This window comes from Notolepis coatsorum (assembly GCF_963971535.1).
Source record: "Notolepis coatsorum genome assembly, chromosome: 1".
In the NCBI taxonomy this organism is placed as follows: Eukaryota; Metazoa; Chordata; class Actinopteri; order Aulopiformes; family Paralepididae; genus Notolepis; species Notolepis coatsorum.
Window position 1 is genome coordinate 32206515 of NC_140165.1, and position 14022 is coordinate 32220536.

At 47.8% G+C, this 14022-nt stretch overlaps 1 protein-coding gene across 1 annotated transcript in view; it reads right to left on the reverse strand.

The window, feature by feature from the left end:
• zranb3 (zinc finger, RAN-binding domain containing 3) overlaps nt 1-14022 on the reverse strand; it is a 202725-nt gene that overhangs the window by 3831 nt on the left and 184872 nt on the right. The window contains exon 22 of the mRNA XM_084315238.1: nt 11626-11805. Within this exon, the coding sequence (XP_084171364.1) occupies nt 11626-11805 (180 nt within the window). The remainder of the gene's footprint in view (nt 1-11625; nt 11806-14022) is intronic.

The following is a 14022-nucleotide window of genomic DNA, read 5'->3' on the forward strand; positions in this document are numbered from 1 at the left end:
TGCTCCTAATGCAGTTTTTAATATGTTGATGTCTATTGATACCAGAAAGTCGACTGGGGAGGACAACTTGGACCCTTTCTTTCTTTTTTTTTATCCACTTTTTCTCCCATTTTCTATATTTTCTCCCATCCCAATTTCGTATCATCCAATTCAACCCTCCCCTGTCACGAACGCTGTTTCTTGCCTCCCACAAGCCGGCTGCAATGTGGACTAAGTCATACATAGCACAAGTCCCCTCCGGTACTTGAGGTAACAGCAGTCGCATCTTTTCACCTGCGCAGCTCGATCTCTCAGTGGCGAGGAGTAACGCGTGGAAGGCTCACGCTGCCCCCGACACTTCCTGATTCTACTGCGCAGGCGCACCAACCGACCTGTAGGAGTCGCTGTCCACAACGCCCAATCCCCACCCATCAGTTTCCCACCCCCTAATACGGCCAATGTGTATTAGTATGAACGACCAGCTAAACTGAAAACAATGTGGAGCGCTGGGCTCAAACAGGCAAGCCCAGCGTCTCCGTCATTCGTGGCGAGCGCCTTGCCCACTACGCCACGTAGCCGCCCGACCCTTTCTTTCTTAAATTAGCTGCTCAGTCATCACAGAGCAAATAGCATATATTTTCAATCTCTACATCAACAGGTATAGTTCCCAGTATTTGGAAAACGGCCCATCTCTCTCCTTTGCATAAAGGTGGAGACAGAACTGACCTGAACAATTATCGTCCAATTTCCAAGTTGTCCTGCTTAGCTAAAATCCTGGAATCACTAGTGAATAACCAACTCAAAACATTTCTCTCTAACCACTCTGTTCTAAGCCCCCATCAATCTGGTTTCAGAGCCAACCATAGTACAATCTCAGCTACCACCAAATGTATATACTCTCTTTTCTGGACTCTTTTTGTATCACAAACAGTACTGTATTTGCAAATCTGGTATGTCATAAATGTATAGATGTAGCAGTACTGTCTATCTGTATGTCATGTATATGTCATATATGTCCTGATTAATTGAAAATGGGGAACCCTGATGTAAACAAGACGAAAGTCTTTCTCTGGTCTGCATCCCCTTAACAATTGTGTGTATTGAGCTGTACTGTATTGTACCCATTCTGCAATCTGTTAATAAAGTTTTCAATCAATCAAGGCTATATATTAAGCTATAATGTCCAAACAGAGAAACTACCACACCTTCCGGAGCTATTTATCAGGCAGAAACTAATGTGTGAAAGTGGGCATAACCCAGTCAGAATTATTACCCATTACAAAAGGTGTTCCACAAGGATCGATCCTAGGCCCCATTTTATTTACTATTTATATGAATTATTTTATTTTGTCCTTGAAGGGCTGACAATCTACAACATTCATTTAATGCTCTGCAAGATGAGCTTATAGGCCTTAAGCTTGTACTAAATGCAAGCAAAACTGAATTCATTGTGTTCTCTCAGGCCAGAAATATTGATCACAACAGTTTACTTATATAAACTAGAAATGGGTCTGACATAGAAAGCGTAACTGAATATAAATATAAATGGAGTACCAGCCGGGTACCAGCATTAGCTCCGGGAGCGATGGCTAGCTAAGCCAGGTATCAGCGTCAGCTCCCGGAGCGATGGCTAGTTAGTTAGCAGCACCAGCCGGGTACCAGCGTTAGCTCCGGGAGCGATGGCTAGCTAAGCCAGGTACCAGCGTCAGCTCCCGGAGCTAACGCTGGTACCCGGCTGGTGCTGCTAACTAACTAGCCATCGCTCCGAGAGCTGACGCTGGTACCTGGCTTAGCTAGCCATCGCTCCGGGAGCTGACACTGGTACCTGGAGCTAGGTAGCCAGCAGGCTAAATGGTCCCATCGCTCGGCTGGTTGAACTGGAGCTAGGTAGCCAGCAGGCTAAATGCTCCCGATGCTGAACTGCCTGCGCCCGGTGCGCCGGGCCCGGTCTGTCTGTCGAAGACCGAGGGAACCGCATCAGGCTTCAGCTGATTAGTGGTATTCTGGACAAACCTCCCACCCACAACAACATAATCCGAGGCAATGAAGTGTTCGCTGGAGATCTTCATTCCCTGTCCAACAGGCTGATCGCGCCGCCTGAGTGCAGCCAGCCTGAGCCAACGTGCCAACAACACTGTTTTTTTCACTGGTAGTTTGTGGAAATTAACCAACTTTCCTCTCTCTTTCACACGGTAAAATTTGTTTGAACAGCCAGGAGCAATACAAAAAGAACCACCGCGGTCCCGTTGTTTGGTAGGCAACATTTGACTGACCCGACAGTCCATGTTTACTATGCAGCTAATCAGCAGTGTATACACCAAACCAACACCGTGACGTCAGCAACAAAATGGCGCCGCCCATGGCGAAAACAGGGAAATTATATTTGATTTTTCAGACAAATAAGCAGGATTTCACATTTTATTATAGGACCCTGTCTTACACAAGGTACACAACAAACAAACTAGGATCACATTGTTCACTGCTTCATCTCCACTTTAACCCTTTGGTTGTCAAAAACTTAGATTCTCGTTTCTGTGTCGTTTTTCCTTTTTTTCGATATTAATATCCTATTTCATGTCACAGAGTTGTATTTTGGCTGGAAAAGGCATATTGGGACTCCGAAGGTGCAGTACCGGCCAGATCCTGGTAGTGGCGCTGTCTCGAGAATGGAGTAACCCCTGTTGCAGACCTGGTGTCACACTGACAACGCTCCGGGCGGACTTTTCTGTTAGCCTGAAGCGAGGGCTTCACCAGATCGCATGGAATACTTTTTGGGACGCCGGATTCATCCAACCGGCCAAAGGTAAGAGCAATTTGACGTCATGTGGGCTGTTTGTGTTTTCCTTCGGTCATGACATACTTGATCAGGGGTGTGTGTCTTGGATGGGGATGTTTCTTTGTTTTTCTTTGTTTCTTTTTTGCCTATTGTCAGCGACTTTGGGTCTTTGAAAAGCACTATTGTTGTGAAGGATCAGATTAAACCGAATATGTATATTTATTTATATATATTTAATTGTATTTGTATATCGTTTGATATCCCCTGTATATTCCTTGTACAATATGCATTGAATATCCCCGTTTCTACTAAACAGCCCATAATAGTTTCATTCTACCATTGGACGAGAACCTGGCGCCAGGTTGCCATACCCCTAGGTCCAAGTTCAATCGTGCCGCCTGACATGTCGAGGCAACCCCCGGTTCCGCGCAGTAATATGCCGGGCGAAATACGAATGGTACTATTTGTTCATAGCGCATATATATATGGCGCTCGTAAAGTAGAACTTTCTTTTAGTCCAGTTCTTTACCCTCCAACAGAGTGACAGACGCAAAAGCCTCCCCACGACGCACGTGCGGTGTAGTAAGGCCTACTTGGCCCAGAATAGGCATTGAGATATCGTGTAGATTAATAGTTGAATGGTCATAGTTTGGCACCATACCGTCGAGTTGGACGTATTCTATTAAGCTAATAATAGTCTATTTATGTATGGTGCATCGTTCGGTTAGAGTCCTACAGTTATCAGCACCCCCATCGTTCCTGACGTTATCTGGACGCTTAACCAGGCTGGTCAGACCCCTAGTGGTGATTGCATCCGAGGAGCTCCGGGTCAAGAGCGACTGGACCTGTATATTGGATTACTCTACCCAGACGACGGCGAGCCTTCCACGGCTCTTGGATTATGCTTTGTGTGCTTTGATTATTCCATGGATAAAGGCCAACACTGCCGAGTGTTGGAATTACCCCCCCGGAGAGGACTCCAGGTGAGGCGGCGCTCTACACGTGAGGTCGCACCACGTCTCTCCGTTGTGGACCGGCAGATACCGTTCCACAGAGGGTCCAGCTGTATTCGTCTGCGGCCCGAGGTTCTGTGGGCACCGTGTCCAAGACTTTGGATTCTCCCAAGACACCGTCGGCCAGATGGGATACCGCCAGCGGCTTCTCTAACCCCCCCCCTCCTACTGTCTTACAACCAGCGGGACCCCCCCCCCCCCTTAGTGTATCCAGCTATAATCATTTAAGTACCATCGCTATCGTTTCCTAAATATTCCAGGTTGTATACTTACTCCCTGCGCAACCAGAGATTGGACATTCAATGTTGATTTACCTACGAATACTCATTTGCCATAAAAGTGCATATTCAATATTTCAAATCATAAATGTAATTAAGTGAATGTTGTATACACCTTTTGCTGTATTAAATATTCGATTTGGTACATTTGTGTTGGTTCGTTTCATCAGGTGGGAAAGTGTTCATCATACTTATATCTTGTACTGGGTGGCCAGAAGTTAAAGTACATGAGGTAGTGGTATTAAATATCATATCTAACAATACAGTCAGGGAATTGTACCCCTCAGTTACAATTGGTCCTTCGAGCCGGATGGTAACTAGTGTAATATTAATATAGTGTTATTAATATCGAAATGGCCTATGATGAACACTCCACGAAACGATCCTCCTAACCTAGAACGCCCGCGGCGCAGACGACAGACACCTCAGTACTTAGAGGCTTACACTGTCAGTCAACTACCTAGCCTTCGACAAACGGTAAACGTGGTAAAAGTAGAAAGTAAAATTATGTCTGACCTTAACGACCAGGTTTCCCCGACCACAGAGGCCCTAGTAGGTCCTAATGTAACTGACCAAGCCCACGGTGGGGACCAGGAGGGAATTGACATGCCTTTACCCCCCGCCACTACTAAAGAAGTAGTCCCCGACAAGCCCCGGGAGGAAGACAACCCTACAGAGAGAGAACTCTGCACGGAGGAAGAGGAGGAGAGCGCCGAGGAACTAGAGCTCCAGGACTCCCCAACGAGTACCCCCAGGAGCGGCTCACGCAGGAGCGGCTCACCTCCACTACCGCCTTCCCCCAACGAAGCGGAGAGGACACTACAACAGGCGTTCCTCGTCAGCCTGACAGCCTCCGCCGAGCGCGATCGGCTCCAAGCACAGATGCTTAGCGAGCGCGAACACCTCCAAGCGCAGCAACGGAGCGAAGAACAGCGCACATGTCTGGAGATGAGACGCTTCCAGATGGAAGAGAATATGGCAAGAGACCGGGCCGACGCCCAGCGCACCGCTGCCGGTGCCCAAAGAGCCTACGGATCGGTTGCCTATTTGCGTGCCCAAGAGATGGGAGGAGAGATACACACTGCTTTCATACTGGCCCGCTCAAGAATAGCCCCACGTAAGCAACAATCTATCCCACGTCTAGAGCTCTGCGCAGCCCTCGCAGGAGCGCATCTAGCCACGTTAATCCAACGTGAACTCACCATTCCGGTGCATAGAACAATCTTGTGGTCAGATTCCACGACAGTACTCACATGGATTAAGTCTGATTCATGCAGATACAAAGTCTTCGTGGGAGTCAGAGTCACCGAGATTCAAGAATTAACAGAAGAAGCAAGCTGGAGGTATGTGGATACCAAACACAACCCAGCTGACGTCATCACCCGGGGAATGTCCCTGGATGACCTAACCCGTCGCAACATCTACAGTGACGGACCAGCATTCCTCCAGCTCCCGGAAGGAGATTGGCCTACACCCACCCCGAGGGAAGCAAGTAACGAGGAGGCTGAGAACAAGAAGCCTATGTTCTGTGGACTGAGCACTGTCGCCTCCACAGACCCCAACATAGATGATTGCATTACCCTAGAGAGTGCGCAACAAAGAACATTCCTGCGGCACCACCCAGAGATTCAGTCCACCACTGACATGTCAGCAGCTGACTACGAAGAAGCAGAACTTCTTCTACTACAACGAGCCCAGAGAGACTCGTTCCCCGATGAGCTAGACTGTCTACAGGGAGGAAACCCCGTCCCATCAGACAGCAGACTGATTCACCTGGCACCAGAGAGTGACGCACATAATCTCATCAGAGTGGGTGGTCGCCTGCGGAGAGCCCCCGATCTACCAGATGACATTAAGCACCCGATTGTCTTGAACAGCCGACACAAGGTCACAGAGCTGATCATAAAGAAATACGACGAGGATGTGCACCACGCAGGAGCAGAGAGAGTCTTCGCGGAGATCAGACGTCGTTATTGGATATTGCAAGGGAGAGAAGCAGTACGGCGCTTCCAGCGAACCTGTCTAGACTGCCGTAAGTGCCGCGCGCAGCCCAGCATACCACGGATGGCTGACCTACCCCCCTGTCGCCTCCGAATCGGCGACAAGCCATTCCACTCCACAGGCATGGACTGTTTTGGCCCGTTGTATATAAAGAGAGGAAGAGGCACCGAGAAGCGGTGGGGTATTGTATTCAAATGCATGACCACCAGAGCGATACATATCGAGCTCCTTCCGACCATGAGCACAGACTTATTCCTTATGGCCTTCCGGAGATTCATATCACGGAAAGGAAACCCGTCTACATTGTTGTCTGATCACGGGACCAACTTCAAAGGCGGAGAAAGAGAGCTGAGAGAGAGCTTCCAAGCTATGGGCCCAGAACTTAAGACCCACCTCGCTCCAGCCCAGATTGACTTCCAGTTTAATCCCCCGAACGCACCCCACTTCGGTGGAACCTGGGAACGAGAAGTGCGTTCTATAAAGACAGCCCTGTATGCCGTACTCGGAGCCCAGACTGTGGCAGAGGAAGTCCTAATGACAGTCCTCACGGAGATCGAGGGAGTATTGAACTCAAAGCCCCTCGGTTACGTCTCCAGTGATGTAGCAGATGTCGACCCAGTCACCCCCAACACACTCCTAATGGGGCGGCTGGACCCCGCGCTACCCCAGACAATGTACAGGCCCGAAGAAGCGAACGGCCGAAGAATGTGGAGGTACAGCCAAGTACTAGCTGACAAGTTTTGGAGCAGCTTCCTACTTCACTACCTACCGTCTCTACAGACCCGCCAGAAGTGGGTAAAAGAGAGAGACAATTTGACAGAAGGAACAGTCGTCATGATTATTGACCAGTCACTCCCCAGAGCTATGTGGCCAGCTGGCCGCGTAAGCAAAGTGATCACCGGTGCCGATGGCAAGGTCCGAGCAGCTGAAGTACTCGTCCAAGGGCGCACCTACACACGTCCCGTGGCGAGGCTCATAGAACTGCCCCGACTCCCAGATACTATCGATGATGACCATGACCCTATGACTTTGTGAGTTGACTGACCCTTACAGCGGACCTTGAGTGGAAGACAGTGCGGTTAATCTGTCTCTGCTTAGCTAATTAGGTGGGACTAATTAGGGGGCGGCTGTTGTGAAGGATCAGATTAAACCGAATATGTATATTTATTTATATATATTTAATTGTATTTGTATATCGTTTGATATCCCCTGTATATTCCTTGTACAATATGCATTGAATATCCCCGTTTCTACTAAACAGCCCATAATAGTTTCATTCTACCATTGGACGAGAACCTGGCGCCAGGTTGCCATACCCCTAGGTCCAAGTTCAATCGTGCCGCCTAACATGTCGAGGCAACCCCCGGTTCCGCGCAGTAATATGCCGGGCGAAATACGAATGGTACTATTTGTTCATAGCGCATATATATATGGCGCTCGTAAAGTAGAACTTTCTTTTAGTCCAGTTCTTTACCCTCCAACAGAGTGACAGACGCAAAAGCCTCCCCACGACGCACGTGCGGTGTAGTAAGGCCTACTTGGCCCAGAATAGGCATTGAGATATCGTGTAGATTAATAGTTGAATGGTCATAGTTTGGCACCATACCGTCGAGTTGGACGTATTCTATTAAGCTAATAATAGTCTATTTATGTATGGTGCATCGTTCGGTTAGAGTCCTACAGTTATCAGCACCCCCATCGTTTCTGACGTTATCTGGACGCTTATCCAGGCTGGTCAGACCCCTACTGGTGATTGCATCCGAGGAGCTCCGGGTCAAGAGCGACTGGACCTGTATATTGGATTACTCTACCCAGACGACGGCGAGCCTTCCACGGCTCTTGGATTATGCTTTGTGTGCTTTGATTATTCCATGGATAAAGGCCAACACTGCCGAGTGTTGGAATTACCCCCCGGAGAGGACTCCAGGTGAGGCGGCGCTCTACACGTGAGGTCGCACCACGTCTCTCCGTTGTGGACCGGCAGATACCGTTCCACAGAGGGTCCAGCTGTATTCGTCTGCGGCCCGAGGTTCTGTGGGCACCGTGTCCAAGACTTTGGATTCTCCCAAGACACCGTCGGCCAGATGGGATACCGCCAGCGGCTTCTCTAACCCCCCCCTCCTACTGTCTTACAACCAGCGGGACCCCCCCCCCCCTTAGTGTATCCAGCTATAATCATTTAAGTACCATCGCTATCGTTTCCTAAATATTCCAGGTTGTATACTTACTCCCTGCGCAACCAGAGATTGGACATTCAATGTTGATTTACCTACGAATACTCATTTGCCATAAAAGTGCATATTCAATATTTCAAATCATAAATGTAATTAAGTGAATGTTGTATACACCTTTTGCTGTATTAAATATTCGATTTGGTACATTTGTGTTGGTTCGTTTCATCAGGTGGGAAAGTGTTCATCATACTTATATCTTGTACTGGGTGGCCAGAAGTTAAAGTACATGAGGTAGTGGTATTAAATATCATATCTAACAATACAGTCAGGGAATTGTACCCCTCAGTTACAACTATATACAAAATAAATGAATTATTATTATTATTATTATGTGGTTGGGTGTTTGGGGGACTGGATGTTCTTGGGGGGGGGGGGGTTCACATGCCTTCAAGCAACACTGTACTTATTGTACTTATTTTATGCCTATTCTTATGTCTGCACGTTCTACGTTGTTTTTATGCTGTCAACTGTATGCAAATGTTATGCCTATGTTAATTGAATGCTATTTTCTGTGGGGCACTTTGGGCTGCGGTCCATGTGTGAAAGGTGCTATAAAGATAGTTATTATTTATTATTATTATTATATTGTAAAAAAAATATATGCATTGAAATGTCTAACTCTCTACAACATTGAAAATTAGGGTGACCTCAATTGTCGTTTGAGAATAAATAAAGGTTTGAATTAATTAATCTAAAAAGGTTGTCATGCTCATTATCCTTGTAACAAAGCTTCAAAGGCACATTTTGAAATCACTGAGCTAGCAGCTTCCTTGTTGACTAAAAACAAGGTGATTGTCTGGTGCACTACCGTGAATGATTTGGGCACAAGGTGGTGCACAGAACAGACACATGCCCTGTCACCTAAAGGTTCCCAATTTATTCTGTAGGGAGAAAAACCCACTCTTCCTGAAGTGTTATCGAGACAATGAAGACACTGACAGACTGGACTCAAGTTTACTTGGTTGACATAGACGCTTATACATACTGGTGCACTCTTATATATCGTCCGGGTCACGTCTATATTTTCTACAACGGAGTTCGGCGATTTGCGAATCTGATTGGCCACTGACGTTTCTGGTCATGTGACATGTGCGCCCAATAGCGTGACGAGCTGTGTCTTTGCCCATTTCCGCGTCGAACAGCCTGCAAAGCACCTGGCGTTCTATCGCCTAACCCTAACCCTAACCTTAACCAACTTCGAAAGAGTGCCTAAGCTTAACCGTCGGAATCAGGGCAGGCGTTCTATCGCCATGCTCTAAGACAAACTCTAACCTTAACCGACTTCGAACGAGCGCCTAAGCCTAACCAGTGTAGAAACTTGCGGTCCCACGATTGGGCGTACGCATCACATGACCAGAAATGACACTGGCCAATCAGATTCGCAAATCGCCGAACTCCGTTGTAGAAAAATAACAGGCGTCCGGGTCGCACCCCGGCATTATATGGTACCTACTGCATATCACTACATCCCCCCTGTTTAGCAGCATCGCCCCATATACTTTCCCAGAATGCCGAACCTCCCTTAGCGGAACTAGAACAACACTCTATGTCAATAGTCCACTGAATCACATCACCAAGTGCAAATCCTCCCCCTTATTTAGTTTTACATTCACCCTCCAAGACCATAATGATAACAAAGTAACAGAGTCCCCATGACGATTTAGACTTGTGCTCCTGGTGTTGTTCTGGCCCTCTGTAGTGGGCATCTCTTGTGCAATATTGTGTGCTCATGTCACAGTCTTTGTAAAAATCTGGTCTGTTCACAACCCTCCCACATCTTGTGCGTCTTGGTCCTGGGCTATTGGGCACCTGTGTGGTACAGGGTGACATTGTAGGTGTTTCCGGTGGGTCACTCTGCATTGTAGGTGTTTCCGGTGGGCCCTCGTGGGTGTCCTCTTGAAGCTGTGGTACAGCAAAGTGTGTCTGTTCTGGACTTCTCTGCATCTGTGGGACGTATAGCTCACGCAGGTGGTTCCTGCACCGCCTGACCTGGTTGCCATTTGGTGTTTGTACAACATAGCTTCTTGGCTCATTGCATTTTTTAACAATGATAGCTGGATGCCATGTTCCTCTATCCTTGTTCAGCACAGTCACATGCTGTCCGGGGCAGAGTGGGGGTAATTCTCTGCGGCAGCTGCGGTTGTGATGCTCTTTTAGGTCCGCTGTTCTCTGTTCCATGTGAATCCTATGCTCCTCCCTGCCTGGTTCTGCCCGACTTGGCAGCAGGGTGGTGACAGGCCTCCCAAATATCAATTCTGCTGGTGATGGCAGTTTACTGTCAATGGGCGTTGCTCTGACTTGTAGTAATGCCATCTGTAGATTGCCTCCTTGTTCCAGGGTTTTGGTCACAATTGATTTGATGTGTCTCACGTGCCTTTCAATGAACCCATTGCTCTTTGGGTAATGGGGAGAGCTTGTGATGTGTTTGACTTCCCAGTCTGTTACAAACATTTGGAAGGCCTGCCCTGTGTACTGTGGCCCATTATCTGTTAGGATCTCGTCTACTCGGCCAAACAGTGAAGACCACATGGTGCAGTAGCTGTGAGACCACATGGTGCAGTAGCTCTAAGACCACATGGTGCAGTAGCTGAGAGACCACATGGTGCAGTAGCTCTAAGACCACATGGTGCAGTAGCTCTAAGACCACATGGTGCAGTAGCTCTAAGACCACATGGTGCAGTAGCTGTGAGACCACATGGTGCAGTAGCTCTAAGACCACATGGTGCAGTAGCTCTGAGACCACATGGTGCAGTAGCTCTAAGACCACATGGTGCAGTAGCTGTGAGACCACATGGTGCAGTAGCTCTAAGACCACATGGTGCAGTAGCTGTGAGACCACATGGTGCAGTAGCTCTAAGACCACATGGTGCAGTAGCTCTGAGACCACATGGTGCAGTAGCTCTGAGACCACATGGTGCAGTAGCTCTGAGACCACATGGTGCAGTAGCTCTAAGACCACATGGTGCAGTAGCTGTGAGATCACATGGTGCAGTAGCTCTGAGACCACATGGTGCAGTAGCTGAGAGACCACATGGTGCAGTAGCTGAGAGACCACATGGTGCAGTAGCTCTGAGACCACATGGTGCAGTAGCTGAGAGACCACATGGTGCAGTAGCTCTGAGACCACATGGTACAGTAGCTGAGAGACCACATGGTGCAGTAGCTCTGAGACCACATGGTGCAGTAGCTGAGAGACCACATGGTGCAGTAGCTGTGAGACCACATGGTGCAGTAGCTCTGAGACCACATGGTGCAGTAACTGTGAGACCACATGGTGCAGTAGCTGTGAAAACTACTCTAGATTTTTTATCTCTTTGGTTTGGTTTCCTGGCTGTATTTTGTACCTGTGGCTGCAGAAGCGGGTGTCCCAGGGCCCTCCGGTGGAGGGACAGGCCTGCTGGCAGGACAGACACAGAGGGACCCCTTGGCTGTCCACCGCCTGCAGGTAGCCACACGGTGGCGATGACGGGGCACCTGGAGGAGCCTCTGGGTCCTGCACTGCCTTAGAGGACTCCTTGTCCTGCCTGGAGACAAAGAAAGAGAGAATCACTCAGACAGACACAGAGATAGATAGCTAGATAGTTAGATAGCATCACATTCCATCCATCTACATACCCAACCAACCAACCAACCATCCATCTATCTATCTACACACCCAACCAACCAACCATCCCTCCATCTATCTACACACTAGGGGTGTAACGGTACACAGAAGCCACGGTTCGGTACGTACCTCGGTATCAGGGTCACGGTTCGGTACGAGTTCGGTACAACAGAAAAAAATATATTAATAATAATAATTATTGTGGCGGCTAGGTGGTGCAGTGGGCAAGGCGCTCACCACCAATGCAGGAGACGCTGGGTTCGAGCCATTGCTATCAGCTTGGCTGGTCGTTCATACTAATACAATTGGCAGTATTAGGGGGTGGGAAGCTGATGGGTGGGGATCGGACGTTGTGGACAGCGACTCCTACAGGTCGGTTGGTGCGCCTGCGCAGCAGAATCAGGAAGCGACGGGGGCGGCGTGCCCTTCAAACGCAGACCCCCGACGCTGAGAGATCGCGCTGTGCAGGTGAAAAGATGCGACTGCTGCTTCCTCGAGTACCGGAGGGGACACGTGATGTAAGGCTTAGTCCACATTGCAGCCGGCTTGTGGGAGGCATGGCCTAACAGCGTTCGAGACAGGGGAGGGTAGAATTGGACGATACGAAATTGGGATGGGAGAAAAATAGAAAATGGGAGAAAAAGTAGATACATTCTTTTTTATTATTATTATTATTATTATTATTATTATTATTATTATTATTATTATTATTATTATTATTATTATTATTATTATTATAATAATAATAATAATAATAATAATAATAATAATAATTATTATTATTAACACATTGGACGCCAAAAACGAGTATACTCGTTATTTCCCGCCATGCGTTGTGCGCCAGAAACAAGTTAACTCGTTTTTGGGATCAATATTTAATGTTTTCGCCATGGCATTCATAATTCATCCAGCCTCCCTCCAGGACTGCAGCTGGACCCTGTCTGATATTGCAACGCCTCAATACCGCCGCCTGGTGGATGTCGGGCGAGTTACACTCCAAGCCAACCCGGAAGTGGCGCTTGGTGCATCGAGGAAATTCCTCCGGCAGTAATATCTTGTAACGTGGGTCTAGATACACACTCGAGTGCATGGGATCGCTTTCGAAAAGCAATAATCAATATGATTTCGGCGTTTATTGCGTCATACAAATTCTCGACGGTACTAACACAACAATGTATGAATGAAAAAATATAACGTTCCCACGAACAAGAAAACTAAAGAAAACTATAAAATTGTAATAATTTTAAAATAGCTGTTCCAATGTAAATGTGCCTTTCTCCGTGCACTTTCGCCGCTCTGAACTGAAGTCGGGGACTCTGAGTGCCGCACGCTGTTCTCGCACGAGCCTAGCAAGTGCATGCATGTGGGACTGGTGTGTTTGCGCTGTGGGGCGTATTCTCCGTATGGCTGCGCATACCGCACCGTGACGGCCGTACCGTAAATTCGTGGTACAAATACACGTACCGTTACACCCCTACTACACACCCAACCAACCAACCATCCATCCATCTACAAACCCAACCAACCAACCATCCATCCATCTACACACCCACCCAACCATCCATCTATCTACACACCCAACCAACCAACCATCCATCTATCTACACACCCAACCAACCAACCAACCATCCATCCATCTTGTTCTCTGACAAGAACAAGTTACAGGTTGAAAAAACCCTCAGCTCAGAACACGGCAGAATCTGTACCTGGCTCGCTGATAACAAACTATCATTACACCTGGGTAAAACCGAGTCCATTCTCTTCGGTTCGAATAACAAACTCAGCAAGACCAACGGCTTCTTAGTTACAGTGGGTGACAATATTGTCACAAGGAAAGATGAAATTACATACCTAGGTTCCATCCTAGAGGCAAATCTTTCCTGTGACAAAATGGCATCCAATGTAATAAAAAAAGTCAACCAACGAACTAGATTCTTGTACCGGATCTCCTCTCTGGTAAACAAGAATACCCTGAAGACTCTGGCAGGAGCACTCATTCAAGGGTACTACTACGGCCAGGGGTGTAAACAGTACCCAGAAATTATACTTAAGTGAAAGTATGGGTACCGTCTCAAAATCGTACTCAAGTAAAAGTCAGAGTATCTGGCTAAAAACACACTTGAGTAAAAGTAAAAAA